This window comes from Balearica regulorum, chromosome 28, assembly GCF_011004875.1.
Source record: "Balearica regulorum gibbericeps isolate bBalReg1 chromosome 28, bBalReg1.pri, whole genome shotgun sequence".
NCBI lineage: Eukaryota > Metazoa > Chordata > Aves > Gruiformes > Gruidae > Balearica > Balearica regulorum.
The window spans coordinates 1,785,046-1,801,408 of record NC_046211.1 but is presented as its reverse complement, the minus strand read 5'-3'; the positions used below and the strand labels follow the sequence as shown (position 1 = coordinate 1,801,408).

Sequence of the window (16,363 nt, the reverse complement as noted above, 5' to 3'; positions counted from 1 at the left end):
CTTATTAACAGCAGCTCATTAACAGCATTAGCAACAGCCTGTGTATCCTACACAGCCATTCGTAGCTCACACAATAGCCTAGGGCACCCGGTTCCAGGCCACTGAGAGTGAATGCTGCTAATGCCCTCACAGTATTACCAATTTCTGGGTTGCTGCTTAAAATAAAAGATGTAGCTATAGCTTAAGGTTGTTTTGTTTAGTCAGACTGGATGCATCTGCATAGCATTACTGTTTCTATTGCAAACCATCACTTGTTGTTTGCTGTAATTTGCTGTTTGGCCCAGGCAGCTGAATAGTACAGGCTGTATGTGTAATCTGAGTTGCCTTTTGGAGCAGGCAGAGCCTGTGACTTGAGCTTCACAACTTCAGCCTCTGCTGCTCAGATAGCTCCCCTGAAGGCAAAGGTGTTCAAATATAGGTAGATATGTAGCCCTCAAAGTTCATACCTTAACATAGCTATTTTCATTGTTAATGTTATTCAAATACTGTTATGAAGCACTTTAAAATGACTGAAGTTTGAGGTTTGGTTTTGCATCTTACTGTGGTCTAATAAGCTTAAACAATTTATGTCACAATTTCCCTTTTTGTCAAAAAGTAAATGTAACTAACTACTGCATACAGATCTGTGGAGTATTTCTGCAAAGAATCAGGTGTAATGTGGTCATTATGCTGGAATTCAATGGGGAACAGTAGAAGAAAACAACAAAAAATAATTTACGCTGGAGGGAAGAAATTATCTACTCACCAGAAACTCTGCAAAACACCACACCCACAATGGGTGGGCATTAGTTAGTTTTCAAATATGTTTGAATAATTTTTCAAATGCAGATTTTAATTATAGTTCAAATTGTAAGAGTGCGATTAGTATTTCTCTGCCCGTGGCCCTATGTGTCAGATCCACCTTCCTTGCAGAAGGATGTCTTGGTGCCACCAAGGTTGATGGATATGTACTTGTAATCCATCACCTCAGAGGAAGGGATTGCCTATAATCATTGGTATAAACACTTTTCACAAGGCATCTTTTCTTTCTGACAAAAGTTACATGAGAGATCAGTCACCTGCATTTTGCTGCAATTGTATGCCAGGTTCCTGATTTTACCTTTACTTCCATTAGTCATTTAGGAAGGAAAAGACCACAGCCTACTTGTTTGGAGCTGGAGACCCAGGACTAACACACATTCATTTAAAACCTTTCCATCCCAGTAAGAAAACAAGGTTTTTCATACTCAAAACAAGCTTTGAAATTACAGACTTTTGCACAGAGTGAAAATTCAGCGTGTCCTTTAACTCCGCAGATGCCTCCAACCTGTGAGCGTCCACAAGTACCTCTGCCAAACCCAACTATTTCAGCACCAGCCCATGAAGATCCACACAGGAGCTAGGTTTACAACATGAGATGCAAATCTTCATTTAAGTAGCCTTAGATAGGTTGGCATTAATTGCAAAAATATTGACTATAATTTGCAGGGGGGAGTAGGTCTTGTCTTAGAGCATTCCCCCCAAACTCCCTATGATCTTTCTTCTTTGGGGTCCCACTTTGCTCAGACTGTGGCCATCAGAAACGCTTTCTGATGAACAAGAGGAGATTGATACCAAGCAGTTTAAGTGCACGGTCTTACCCCCGTGGTGAAAGGGAAGGAAATATAGCAAATCCGTAGTACTCGTAGCCAAAGTACCTACTCTGTGTCTGCTTTGCTACAATATATCTAAGTTATTTCCACTACAAGCATTTAATGTGTTACAAAGCATGTACTTTGTTTATATATTGTTCCCAAAGTTTCCTGGCGGTAAAATGATTTCTTGGCATAGAGGTCACCAGCCAAATCCTTACTTCTAGTCAACATGGAAAAGTAGCTTTCAGTTAATAAAAGAGAGGCACAGTAAGATATTTTACAAAATGTGAGCTGCTAAAAGTTTTTCAAACAAAGACCAGGAGACTTGGATTGTGATGCAGCATAATTTTAATGAAAGCAAAAAGCAGAATAAAAAAAGTACAAAGTATAAGTATATATTTCTAGGATTCAGTAAGACAACAACTAATATGTCTTTACATCCTGGGTTTCTTTTCTCAGTGCTGCTGTGAACTGCAACAATAAGGTTCCATCTACAGCAACAGAAAAAAAAAAGTTTCATCAGAAGTATGAAGTATTCAAAGAATAAGACAAGCAAAGGCCTGATTTTAGGAGATGTTGAACTCCCACAGCTCCATTAACTTTAGCTGGGGTTGTGGGTATCTAACATCGCATCTGAAAACCATGGCCATGAGCTCAGTCCTGCATCGGGTCGTGCTTCAGCGTTCCTGGTCATTTTTTCCTGGTTGCTCCTCACGCTTTAGCACGGCTCACTAAAGCCACTGCGGTAGGTGTTGTAGCGACGGTAGGGCCGGCTGTACCCACTGCCCAGGCCTGAATAGCTCCCAAATCCCAAGGAATTCCCAGAGGAAATGGGCACTCCCTCAGAGCTGAGGGTGCTGCCCACAGCTGCAGAGGTGGTGGATCCCACAGCGGTGTTCTGGGGGAAGGAGCTGAGGATGGGTCCGGGCAGGGTCACCACCACGGGGGGGGGTTGAATCACATACGTCGAGTCCTGGCACTGCCTGATACAGGGCTCGTTGCAGCTATTTGCCAGCGGAGTTGGGCTGCAGGGGGTGGGAGGACACAGGTCGTAGGAAGACATGGCTGTAGGACAGAGGGAAGTCTGAAATACAGGGAAGAAAGTAAATGCAATATAAAAGCTGCATTAAGTTTATAAAAGTCATGTAAGAGGACAACATATATGAAAGTGCCTAGAGAAGGTGGTCAGCGAGATAATAACTTATTAAATCAAAATCCGCAGTAGGCAGTCTGAAAATAGCACAGAGGTTTCTCTTATTTTTAGAAGGCTGCTGGAGGATGTCTCTGCTCTGCAGCTGGCCTCTGAGCGGTGGTGCCAGTCATGGTAAAGTTTGCCCTAACCCTCATCAGTAAAGGTATTTCCCATTCTTTGGTAGTTTCCCTTTGTACTATCTCTCTGGAGAAGGTGTAATTGCGCCAGGAGATGAAGAACAGCAGCTGGAACTCTCATCAGGCATGGAAATGAGGTGAACATTGACACACAACTGGGTTTAGTGCCTTAATGCTAGAAATCAGTGTCTAATATCCCAATCAGCAACATCTGCAGATCTATAGAAGTGTGTAGAGAAGTATCCTTTGCTCCCAAATGTTGTATGACCAGAACAGGCAAACTTGGAGTGTGCAGAAGGATTATTCTCCTGATCAGGGGTTTCTGCCTTGATTTTAATTCAATGTATTTCAGGGATCTGCTGGGATCCCTGCTTTTCTGTCTGTGGAAAACAGGACTTGGCAATAGATCCTGGAACTCAACACAATGGTGGTTGGTGGGTTTTAGGGGGTTGGTTGTTGGGTTTTTTTCTAGTCCCAGTTTCTTCAGATGAGACTGTATTTCCAGCCATGTTCATTGGCTAGCTACTCCCTTAGCATTGGTCTCTAAAATGGAGCATGAAGCTGCTTGTTTTGAGAGACAATATTGCCAGTATCCTCTAAGTCCTGTCTCATTACACCCAGCTTCAAAAGTAAATAAAGCCTTTCTTTTTCATAGAAGTAAGCCTTTCTAATTTTCCTTCCCAAAAGGAAAAAAGCTAGCAATATTTATAAAGAACTAAGAATAACAAGCAAACAACAAAAAAAGCAGTCATCAAAGTAAGAGTTTAGCATTTAAAAAGACACTGAGTAGATTCAGACTTACCTGTTCACCTGGGCAAAAAAGGCAAGAGAAGTGGATGGAAGAGTCTTGTGTCGTATAGGCTTTTATACTATGTTCCAGACTGCCTGCAGACCAGAGACATATGTTATGCATGAAATTATTTAATGATCCGTACTTTTGCATGCAAAATCCACCAAACTGATCAACCTTTTTTTTTTTTTTCCCTTTCAAAATCTCTTTTAGTATTGCTCTACTTTTCCCCCTCCCCTTATTACATTCACATTCCAGTATAAACAAAGCTTTCATCTTCACCAACATGCACCCACTTAATTGCTTGGAAGACTGTGGTGACTCGTTTGAATTACAGCAGTAATTATGTTGCCTCCTAAGGCCAATGTACATTTTGTGTTTCATTTTAGTCATCAAGACACTGCTTAAGGGGAGCGTATGTGATTATATTCAAGACTTCACTCCTTTAGGTGAATAATCATTTAGGTCTGAGGTGGGGGCCTGAGCTCAATTCACAAGCATTTCCATTTCAAGGATTCAGCTTTACCAGAAGACAAGATCTAAGATAGATATTCCCAAATTTTGCACTTCTGCACTCTTTCAATCCCACGCAGACATACAGATGAGAAGAGCATGAAATTTCCATGATTATTGCAAAGGTTAAAGAAAATTAAGACCGGTGTGAATTGCTGACCAGAGACAATAAAACACAGTCTAAAACTGCTTGGGCTAACCCATAGTTTTCCCAGTTTGCATGAATACAGCTAATGCAAACACATATAAGACTGCATTTCTTTACCCAGTCATAAATTTTAACTTCATTTTCCACGCCAAAGTCAAACAATCACACTTTTAATGAAAGAGCTAGATTACTTGATCTTATTACTTTGTGATATTTATTAACTGCCTCTAATTCTTGATGCAATTTCTGTGCAGTCTCTCATCTGAGCAATCACCCTTATTCCTACCTGAAATCCCAGTAAGTCACTGGGATGAGCAGCAACTTTCACATCAAATAAAGCAGGAATGTGCATGTTAAAGATTGCTTTCAAATATTGGTTCTTAGAGGCAATGCTCTGCCTGAGCCAGACTACGGCATCAATAGAAGTTTCACCCAGCAGTTCTCCATTACATTTATCATTACATGATTTGTTTCACCTCTGCAGCCTGCAGTGGCCTGCCCTGGCTGTACTCCAACCTGCTGGAAATACTTGCACAAATGGAAAGTATGCAAAAACCAGGAATCAGGTCTCTCGGCACCACTGTCCCTCAGCAAAAGATATGAATTAACTCTAAATGAAGAATGTCTTTATACATAGGTTGGTCCTGGTCTTCAGAAGAACAAAGGACTTCAAAGTTCAGAACAGCTTTGCACTAATGGCTCAAATATGCAAAGTTTCATGTTACCTAATGTTCAAGGTACGTGACAAGATCTCAGCATCACCTGGCTAATAACCTAATTTCAAAGTGTGTGAGTCAAGATCGCTCAAAGGACTTCTCAAACTAATTTGAGGTAAACACCTTCAGAAGTTTCAATTATTTTATTAAAATTTTTCATAATTGATTTTAAAAAATAAAGCCAAATCCTCACCTTCTGTAAAAATCCTATAACTTTACATGTTTTAATGATTCTCCACAAGAAAATTCTCCTCTACTTTTCTATAAAAGAAGGAGAAGGTATTTTTCTTCCCTTTCCTCAAAATCTCTACTATCCAACACACTATCTGTAATCTTTTCACATATTTTTAAAAATTATTTCCCTGTAGTAGGTGAAAGCTATCACTCACCTGGAGAATTCACTTCTCTCTCATCTGTAAAATGAGATAGCCAAGGAATGCTAACTTTTCTTCATTCTTCCCTCTAGGGACATAAACAGTTTTTCTTGGAGGGTATATAATATTTTAGAAACAGGCTCATTAACAGCCTGGAAATGTTTTCATTGATATTCTGCCAGTTCAGTCTCATTAGCACCTAGAGTTCAACCCATAAGGTTGAGAGACTTTGGATCTTGCTTTTTGGGATTGTTAAGGCTTGCGAACCAGGACACAGCAGCTCTCACTTATGGATCAGTAATGGAGTTTCACATTCATAGAATCATAGAATCGTAGAATCATAGAATGGTTTGGATTGGAAAGGACATTAAAGATCATCTAATTCCAACCCCCCTACCATGGGCAGGGACACCCTCCACTAGACCACATTGCCCAAAAATCTCGTCCAACCTGGTCTTAAACACTTCCAGGGATGGGGCATCCACAACCTCTCTGGGCAACCTGTTCCGGTGCCTCACCACTCTAACAGTAAAGAATTTCTTTCTAACATCTCATCTAAATCGACCCTCCTTCAGCTTGAACCCATTATCCCTTGTCCTGTCACTACACTCCCTGATAAACAGTCCCTCACCATCTTTCCTGTAGGCCCCTTCAGGTACTGGAAGGCTGCAATTAGATCTCCCCAGAGCCGCCTTTTCTCCAGGCTGAACAACCCCAACTCTCTCAGCCTGTCCTCATAGCAGAGGTACTCCAGCCCCTGGATCATCTTCGTGGCCTCCTCTGGACTCACTCCAACTGCTCAATGTCTCTCCTGTACTGGGGCCCCCAGAGCTGGATGCAGTACTCCAGGTGGGGTCTCACCAGAGCGGAGTAGAGGGGCAGGATCACCTCCCTCGACCTGCTGGTCACACCTCTTTTGATGCAGCCCAGGACACGGGTGGATTTCTGGGCTGCAAGCGCACACTGCCAGCTCATGTTAAGCTTCTCATCCAGCAATACCCCCAAGTCCTTCTCCTCAGGGCTGCTTTCAATCCATTCCTCGCCCAGCCTATAGTCGTGCTTGGGATTGTGCCGACCTACATGCAGGACCTTGCACTTGGCCTTGGTGAACTTCATGGGGTTCACACAGGCCCACCTCTCCAGCCTGTCAAGGTCCCTCTAGATGGCATCCCTTCCCTCCAGCGTGTCAACCACACCACACAGCTTGGTGTCGTTGGCAAACTTGCTGAGGGTGCACTCGATACCACTGTCCATGTCACCAACAAAGATGTTAAACAGTTCCCGTCCCAGTACCAAACCCTGAGGAATGCCACTCATCAGTGGTCTCCACTTGGACATTGAGCTGTTGACCACAACGTGCAACCATCCAGACAATTCCTTATCCACCACGTGGTCCATCCATCGAATCCATGTCTCTCCAATTTAGAGACAAGGATGTCGTGCGGGACAGTGTCAAATGCCTTGCACATGTCCAGGTAGATGATGTCAATTGCTCTTCCTTTGTCTACACACTCAATTAAAACCCTTTGTGTAACAACAGAGTGCTCCCATGACAGGCTGGTGAACAACGAAATTGCCAAAGAGCTGACAAATTACTTACATGAATTGAAATTTGTATCATCTTTATGTTGACTTCAGAGGCCTGAGTGTAATAGTCCAAGGCATTCAAATGATCCACAGGTCTTTGACATGAAAGAAGCTTTGAGGAAGGCTTTTCATCTGATGCCAGGATGAGACTAGACTGGTACATAAACCATAAGCAATTTAACTACTGGGGACAATTTAACCAGCTGCAACAGAATTTATATGACTTGAATTATATGAATGCCTTAAACCTTTCCAACAGGAGAATCTCTTCAATTTTCCCCCAAAATCTATTGTTTTATTAGCTTCAGTGGCTGTTGCAAATCTAGGTCCTTACTTTTAGCAAAAACAATTTACCTCTGAGGATTTCTAAAGGTTTTTATGCCTACAAGTGTGCTATATTTATTTTATGTTAGCATGTTTCATGCCTTGACATGAGCTTTTTGGTGGAATTCTGTAGGGCTGCAGCCAAAACAGTAAAGACAGCCAGGCTTTTATAAGGAGCCCTAAAATACACAGTACTTACGCAGTAAATAACAAGTAAATAGAAAGGAAAAAACCAACTGAACAAAAAAACAAAAAAAACCCCACAAACCAGTTTTGCTCACTGTCACAAAAAGCTACGTGTATACCTTCTTTGAGACTTCTGCTGCTTTTGATGTCTTACTTCACAAATCCAACCATTCAAGCAGTGATTTGATGGTAAAAGACTGTAAATCTTTCTTTGCACCCTGCAGCTCCGGGTCAGAGTTACTGAGAGTCTGATCACAACAGGATTCCTTAAAACAAATACCATTACATGCTAGATTTGATACCCTGCCATTCTGTTAGATCATTAAATGCTTCCAGCCTTGAGAATAATTTCTTGGCAGAGATGCAGAAAGCCATGTATTATGATGAGTCAGTGTGCAATCAATATGCATTTCAGCTGCAAAATTAAATATGTTCTTGATCTTGAGCTCTAAACATATGTTCTTCTCCTCTTATTAGTGGCCCCAGTAGTATTCATATCACATCTCTGCCTGGTAGTGATGATCTACACAGTGATGAATTTCACCCAGAAAAAAATTTCAAAAGAAGGTAAGAGAGGAAGGAAAAAAAAAAAAAAACCCAGAAGACTGGAGATATGATAAAAGCATAATTTTAATAATACCAAAGAGTGGATTAAAATACTGCAAAGCAACAGGTTTCAATATGGGAAGAATGGCATGTCTCATGGTGATGTATTCCACAGACAGAGCTCTTCTTGCAATGTAGCATTGAACCTTGACAATCAAATCCCATCTACTGTCTAAATTATAAGTTTTACACCAGGCAATATCAAATACAGCGATGCGCAACAGAAGTACATAGTTGGTTAGAAATATAAAGTAGTATAACAAGAGTAGGGGCCTCATTTTAGGGAATGACTAACTCCCACAGCTCCATTAACTTCAGGTGGGGTTGTGGGTATCTAACATCGCATCTGAAAACCATGGCCATGAGCTCAGTCCTGCATCGGGTCGTGCTTCAGCATTCCCGGTTGTTTCTTCCTGGTTGCTCCTCACACTTTAGCACGGCCCATAGAAGCCACTGCGGTAGGTGTTGTAGCGACGGTAGGGCCGGCTGTACCCACTGCCCAGGCCTGAATAGCCAAAGCTCCCAAATCCCAAGGAGCTGCCGGAGGAGATGGGCACTCCCTCAGCACTGAGAGCGCTCCCAACAGCTGCAGATGCTGAGGATCCCACAGTGGTGTTCTGGGGGAAGGAGCTGAGGATGGGTCCGGGCAGGGTCACCACCACAGGAGAGGGCTGGATCACCACTGTTGAGTCCTGGCACTGCCTGACACAGGGCTCATTGCAGCTGTTTGCCAGTGGGGTTGGGCCACAGGAGGTGGAAGGACACCGCTCGTAGCAGGACATGTCTATGGGATGGAGGTAAATCTGAAATACAAGACCAGAAGTGAATGCAATGTAGGAGTTGTATTGCACTTACATTTACTCAGCTCAGGTATCAAGACAACAGGAGTTTTTCAGGCAGCCTTTAAGAAGTTGAGTGGGGAAAAAGTTGAGAAGGAAACTGAATTCTTAAGTATTCTACAAGAAGATGGAAGCTGAAATAATCCTCACTCAATTGTTGGTGATCCAGTGGAATTGCTGGCAGCAGAACAAAAGGACACATACCTGTATCATTACTTTAATTTTAGTATTTTAATTGGCTGTATGTCTGCAAAGAGACTACTGAGATCCAGCACCAGGTATTCAGAGCACTGTAGAACTAGTAATTATGAGTAATACCTAGCCAGAAGTGAATGGATAAAATTCAATAGACATTTGGAAAATGAATTATTTTCCAGGTTCCAACTTTGCCTATGAAGAGGTACAAATTTCAATATAGTTAAGCATACTTGAAGCTGAGGTCTTTGGAAATCTTTCCCAGACAACTTGTCCACAGACATGCCATTCTATGATTCTATGCACCATCTATGATAAAGCTGCATACTCTGTCTGTCTGGTTCCAACACACCAATAAACACAAAGTTTGCTGTTTCCTATGCCCATCTCAGTCTGTTGGGTGCTCAGTTTTCCTCTATTTTTGCTATTCTTTCCCCTTGTCCTCACAGTTCCTGAAACCATTTCTCAAAACTTGCAGGAGATGTCATTGCACCCTATAACAGAATTTCAAAACTTTACAACTACAAGACACCGAGCAGAGCTTTTCGATGATGTCTATCATGTTGAAGTCCATGTTGATTACTATAGCAGAAGAAGGCTGAGGATATGTGATTAGAGCCAATATTGTTGCTGAACTCGGTATGGCTATTGTTTCTAATCTCAGTATGCAGCTGCATTTTGTCTTCATTTAGAAACTGGTACTTAGAACTCAAAAGGTTTATTTTTAAAACACACAAACCTCTGCTTTAAGCCTTGCTAGTTTCCTTGCTCTCCAACTGTTTCTTTTAGTATCTGGTTCATTTCACCCTCTTGTTTCCCACTGTGCCCAGTAATAGATTCATCATAACAAAAATGGGAACACTGAAGAAGCCTCCCATGGAATAAACAGCAAAGAAAAGGATTTTTCTGGATGACATTTCTGAAGATAAATGCATCCACATCCCTTATGAACACTGTTTTTTTCATATCCACCCAGCTGAAATTTCAGGCACTACAGATGATGGATACAACCCTTAAAGATATAAAATGCGCATTGCTGAGCACATAAATCTATTTAATCATAGAATGATAGAGTGGTTTGAGTTGGAAGGGACCTTTAAAGATCATCTACTTCCAATGCTCTTGCACAGGTATTCTACCCACTCAGTTTGTTAATCTTTATTATTATTATTGGGATTTGCTAAGTTACTTAGCATGTCTGAAATCCTACATTTGAATAAATTTATATCACCATTTCAAGGACCTATATGTACAAGTCAGAACTCCAGAAATACCTGCAATTCTAAAAGCAAAAAAAAACTTTTTAAAGAGAAAAGTCTTCCCCATAACCAATCCAGCAACTAGCAGAATACTGTGGAGAAAAAAAGAACAGCAATCAAATTGTTAGGAAGGCAAGAATTCAGCAAATAGAGAGAAGTAGATTTGAACTAACCTTGTTCACAAAAGAGGAGAAACGTAAGACAAGTGGTAGGAAGGACCTTGAGTTGAGTTAGCTTTTATACTGCATCTTGGATGGCCTGAGGACCACAGACATCCTTTGTGCATGAAATTATTCACCAACAAGTATGTCCTGAATGCAAAATGCTTCCAACTGATTAAATGTCTTTTTCTTACTGTTTATTACTTTGTTTTCATTTCGTTATCTTCTGACATACATATTCCGTCACACAAGTTTCTCTCATCTTCTGGTATTATGGACCAAATTTATTCCTGTGCCACCAAAGTCAGTCAACAAAATTTATGCTCCAGTGTCTGTTTCACTTTAGTCATAAGGAAAAATATTAAGAAGAATTTATACAATGCATAATTCATCATTCAAAGGTGTTTTTATTAAGAACATGAGTGTAAATCCTTAATAAATTCTGGTGTCCACCAATTTTTCCAAAGCTCTGACCACAGCCAAGCATAAGAACAATCTAGACTGAACTTGCATTTTCTGAAGGCCCTGCAAAAAAGCACAGGCATATGCACCCCTGAAATACCACTGAATCCAATGAGAAAGAATCAGAGCCCTGTGTGAAATTCAGAGAAAAATACTATTATATCATATCAAATTTGGATAGTATCATCCTATTACACTTCAGTAACACAGTTTGAGGCACAGCTGCTAGCACATGGGGACATTTAAACCTGATTTATCAGTTCTTTTATGAAGGGAACCTATAACTGCCTTCTGTACTATCTCAGACCACAAATATGAATAGCACTTCACAAGTTGTCTTGAGGACACATAAGAATTTTAAACTATTTTGAAGTATTATCCTTGCACAAGCTTAACTGTGGAGTCATTGGGGGGGAAAAACCCCAACACACCAGGGCCTGTTCACCATTGTATTTTTTTCCCTCACTACAAACTGCAGTACGACAGTGATTACACTGCAGACTGATGGAAGTTCATTGCAAAAGTGGAATATATATACAAAATTTTAATGTTTTTTAACTTGACTTTGAAATCTCTCCTGTACCAGCTTCAGGGTTTGAACATCTCCTTGGAGAAGTTATTAAATATTGTGCATGAGGATTCGTAGACATCTGGGAAATAAAACTTCTTGGTCTTAGGTTCCTAAAGAAGAAGGGCTTCAAAGTCCTTCACAATTTTCATTAACAATGTGCGTATTCACAGAATTAAGTTATCAAACTGTTCATGATATTTGATGAGGTTTTAACACTCTCATTATCCACCTAATAGGATGTCTTTAAAACCTTTGAAACAAGATCATTCTTTGCCCTCTATAAGCCCACACATAGGTTTATACCTTCACAGAGTGAAACCATTTGTATTTTAACACACTCTATGAAAACCATCCCTAAAAAAAAAATAAAATCAACCTTTTAAAAAATTTTAAACCGCTTTTCATATTTCAATAACATTATCTAAAGTGACCCACATAGGCTTTTAAATATTTCCCTTCCTTTCCAGATAAACAATGCTATCAACCTATAAACACGTAAAGACATATATTTTTGAAATAGAAAATCTTCTGTAGCATCAGGTGCTTATTGGCAGCCTGGAGAATTAATTTTCCTGTAAAACTTGCAGCAATATCCAGAGAAGTTTTCAACACTTCTGTTCTGCTTTCTTCTCTTAATACAAGAGCTTCTATCTGGTATACTACCTCATATTTTAAAAACTCATCAGAGATTACTGCAGTATTTTCAAAAAGACTCCGGAACTGCCTCCTGATCATGTCTCAACTCCAGATTGGTCTGATTGGCTCAAACAACTCATCCAAGAGGCTTGAAGTCCTTGTTGGAGATCTCCTTGGACATGTTTTTTAAGGATGGTGAACAAGTTAACTGGCAATTGTTCATAAGCAGATCAGGCAGGGAATTGCACAAAAAGAGCTTCAGTAAATGTCTTGAATGCAATCTTAGATTGTGCTCCCGAGACACCCACAAGCTAACAAATTGCTGAGGACCTGAAAAGAAATCTTTATTAGACTGAGCTGAGAGTAATTTCATATTGACATTAATAGAGCCAGTATAAAAGTACCAGAAATTAAAAGTACCTATAAACTGTGAAGATGAAAGAATTTTTTATGGGTAGAGTACGCTGCTTATGCAATTCCAGGGTGAACCTAGACTGGAAAACAAAGCAAAAAAAAATTTGTTATCAAGAAAAGGTTCCACCTGCAAAAATGTATGTGGGAACTAATTCATGCAAAAAAGGATGCCTCAATAGTCTCATAAATTTGTAAACATTCATATGCATGGTTATTTTACCCAGGAGATACAGCTTTCAAATTGATGTTCACATTCTTCAGGAACTGTCTCTCTAACGATACATTTAATAAAGGCTTCAACATCCTTGTTGAAGCAGAAACAGTCCGTGATGCCATGCTGTCTGATGATGACTAGTTTCCAGGACACTGCTTTCTTTTTTGCTTTTAAATCAGCAAGCATAGTCTTAGGGGCTTATGGCAGAGAGTAGTTCTCCAAGTTTTTCATTCACATCAAGCACCTCAAATGTACCTTTCAGGACATGCTGTTGTTGGACACAGGCCACTTAACCAGACATTTCATTCTCCTGAAATTAATTTCCGTACTCTTTATGCTACATGGCCATTTACATCATAGAAAGACGCCTTCCTGCCACCAACAACAAAGCCGTTCTTTGATGTACATCAGAGTGCAATCAGCGATTCCTCACAGATCTGAGTGAATAACTAATTATTTCAGTCGTACCAGTTCTGTCAACAGGGCACCGTATGCTTGTGTGTGCATTCCAGTCCCTTCAATTATCTGTTTAGAAAATACATGGATGGAAACCAATTTTTAAGGAGACACTCCACTCAGTCTAGTACCTATTGATTTACCATCTTTCATACTTGGCTTTTGCTACCTCAAGCCACAGCCTAAAAGGGGACATATCACATCTTATCTCTAAAATATTTTTTTCCCTAATTTAGTAACTTTGCAAGTAAGTAATTCTTAAGTAAAGAAAACTTAGAACGTAAGCGTAAAATGTTTGAAAAAATCAACCTACCTCTTTTTCCCCAAATATGTGGACATTTCAACTGGTTCCAGCACTGAACCTGAATACCAGATATCTTCCCTCTGATTCCTCCACTATTTTATCTCAGTACTATCATACTTTAATTTTCAAATATATTTTAGAGGGCTCTAAAAGAGAAAACCCTGCATGATGTGTGGAGTAATCAAAAATTACACAGATCTAATTCTTATTGCTTTCCTGTGTGATGTCCTGCAGGACCTCACGTAGATCCAGTGGGAGAGTAAAAGAGTCAATACAATTAAAAACTTGGATAAATTTCTTGAAGCTTATGTACTATAGGCAAGGGTATTCTTTATTATTCTTTGACATCTCTTAGTTGAACAAAATGTGTTAACAACTTTGAGAAAATTCCTAGCTGGTAACAGGATTAAAAATGAACTGTTCTTAAGGGAAAAACCTATGGCCATTTGTCTAGTTCTTACCTCATACAATTTTTTCCTCTAGATTAAGAAAGTTCTTGTGAGATTAGCTAAGGAATAAGATTTATTGGATTTTGTTTAAGATTTGAAAGAGAGGGCATCAAAGCCCATCATAAAAATTTATTAATGATACAATCATATAAAAAGTCTTATTACTTTGATGAAATGTGAGCACTCATTCACCTTTGAAAACTTGAGTCGAGGTCACTCTGTGTCATGATTAAGTTTCAGAGTCTGGTAGTATTAATTCTAACCAAAAATAGACCCAAATACTGTGTCTGAAAACCTTTTAATGGACTTTCAAAATCACAGAGTTTCAAACATGCCAAGGAAGTGATAAGATCAGAAAGATCCCAATCTGAAATATCAGAATTGCACTTGTACAAAATGATGTGGAAAAAATTTTCAAAAAAAAACAACCAGCAAGACAAACATATATGTAAACCTGTCCAATGCTTCACAATAATGTAATCAACAATGACATTACTTTTCTGAGGTTGAATGTGGTTGAATAATTAAATTCACATTTTCCACTGAGAATGTAATCTGCATAGATTTTTCCATAAAATGACATAATCCACCCCAGGGGAAGAAAAGAGGAGGAAAAAAAAACCACAATGAAACTCAAATTCAAATGGAACATCAGTTTAATGATTAAAAATCAAGTAGGATTCTGCAAAAGAAAATGAATATAGAGAGATATATATGAGAAAAAGAAGCCATTTAAACAACACCAACTGAAAAACAACGAGAAAGAATACATATTTTCTATATTCCTGAAAAAAAATTCCACCACTGGGCATTTAAAACTGAATCAAGATATAACAGATACAAAGTCATCAAAAGCAGGAATTTAAAGAAGAAGACATCAGTTGGCCATGTTTCCAGACAGCACAGGCTGGCACCTTGCTTCCCTCCTTCCTTTGCAGGAGGGCACGAGGCCGCTCAGCCCCTCTGGAAACCCTGGCCAGCAGCTCCGTCCTCAGTCCAGCACCTGGCTTTGGGCTTCCTGGTCGATGCACTCACTGGACGTCCAGCCCGCCTTTAGCAGGGCAGGCACCTTCTGCCGTAGTAGCGGCCACCAAGGCCAGAGAGGCCAAAGCCTCCGGAGGAGATGGGCACTCCCTCCTCACTCAGGATGCTGCCAACGGCAGCGGAGGTGGTGGATCCCACAGCGGTGTTCTGGGGGAAGGAGCTGAGGATGGGTCCGGGCAGGGTCACCACCACAGGAGAGGGCTGGATCACCACCCGGGAGTCCTGGCACTGCCTGACACAGGGCTCGTTGCAGCTGTTGGCAAGCGGGGTCGGGCCACAGGGGCGGCACAGATCGTAGCAGGACATGGCTGCGCGACGGAGGTGCACCTGCAGGGAGAGAGGGCAGGGAAAGCACAGGCAGCGCGTGAGGTGCAGCCCGACAGCCTGCTCGGCAAGAGGAAAGGCATGGGCTGGGGAGGAGGGACAGGCTGCGTGGGGAGGAAGGCAGAATAAAGAGCCCTGGTCCCCAAGGTGTCCCTGCAAAGAAACCCCAGCACCTTCTCCCACCTCCCACGGTGGTGGCAATGAGGCAAGACTCAGGAAAACCACCAAAGAGCAAGGCTCTCAGCAACAGCTGTACCGAAGCCCAAAGACAAAGAGGAGGACAGGAAAAAGAAGAGCAGAAGAGCAAAGAGAAGAGAAGAGAAGAGAAGAGAAGAGAAGAGAAGAGAAGAGAAGAGAAGAGAAGAGAAGAGAAGAGAAGAGAAGAGAAGAGAAGAGAAGAGAAGAGAAGAGAAGAGAAGAGAAGAGAAGAGAAGAGAAGAGAAGAGAAGAGAAGAGAAGAGAAGAGAAGAGAAGAGAAGAGAAGAGAAGAGAAGAGAAGAGAAGAGAAGAGAAGAGAAGAGAAGAGAAGAGAAGAGAAGAGAAGAGAAGAGAAGAGAAAAGAAGAGGAGGAGGAGAAGAGGGAAGAGGAGTGAGGCAAAGGCGGTTGCAGCTCACCTTGTTCACCAAGGAGGAGAAGGCAAGAGAAGTGGATGAGGGAGCCTGCTCTTGGACTGGCTTTTATACTGGTCCAGACCGCCCCAGGCCCCTGGGCACCCTTTGCGCATGTAATGTGTTTACCAACAAGCTCATCTTGCATGCAAAGCATCACAATTAAAGAAATGAGGGCACTGCTTGTGTTCCCTGCAACGCTGCCTTTTCATTTCCCTGTTCAGGACATGCCCATTCAGC

The 16,363-nt window shown here is 41.0% G+C and overlaps 2 protein-coding genes and 1 pseudogene across 2 annotated transcripts; all 3 read right to left on the bottom strand.

The window, feature by feature from the left end:
• Window positions 1–2,137: 2,137 nt before the first annotated feature.
• LOC104631772 (feather keratin 4) lies at window positions 2,138–2,676 on the bottom strand. Its single transcript, XM_010307855.2, has one exon. The coding sequence runs from the start codon at window positions 2,674–2,676 to the stop codon at window positions 2,332–2,334; it is 345 nt and encodes a 114-aa protein (XP_010306157.1). The 3' UTR covers window positions 2,138–2,331.
• A 5,549-nt stretch (window positions 2,677–8,225) lies between these two features.
• LOC142598502 (feather keratin 4-like) lies at window positions 8,226–8,968 on the bottom strand. Its single transcript, XM_075737199.1, has one exon. The coding sequence runs from the start codon at window positions 8,966–8,968 to the stop codon at window positions 8,618–8,620; it is 351 nt and encodes a 116-aa protein (XP_075593314.1). The 3' UTR covers window positions 8,226–8,617.
• A 6,122-nt stretch (window positions 8,969–15,090) lies between these two features.
• On the bottom strand, window positions 15,091–16,239 carry LOC142598394 (feather beta keratin-like; annotated as a pseudogene).
• Between the last annotated feature and the right edge of the window lie 124 nt (window positions 16,240–16,363).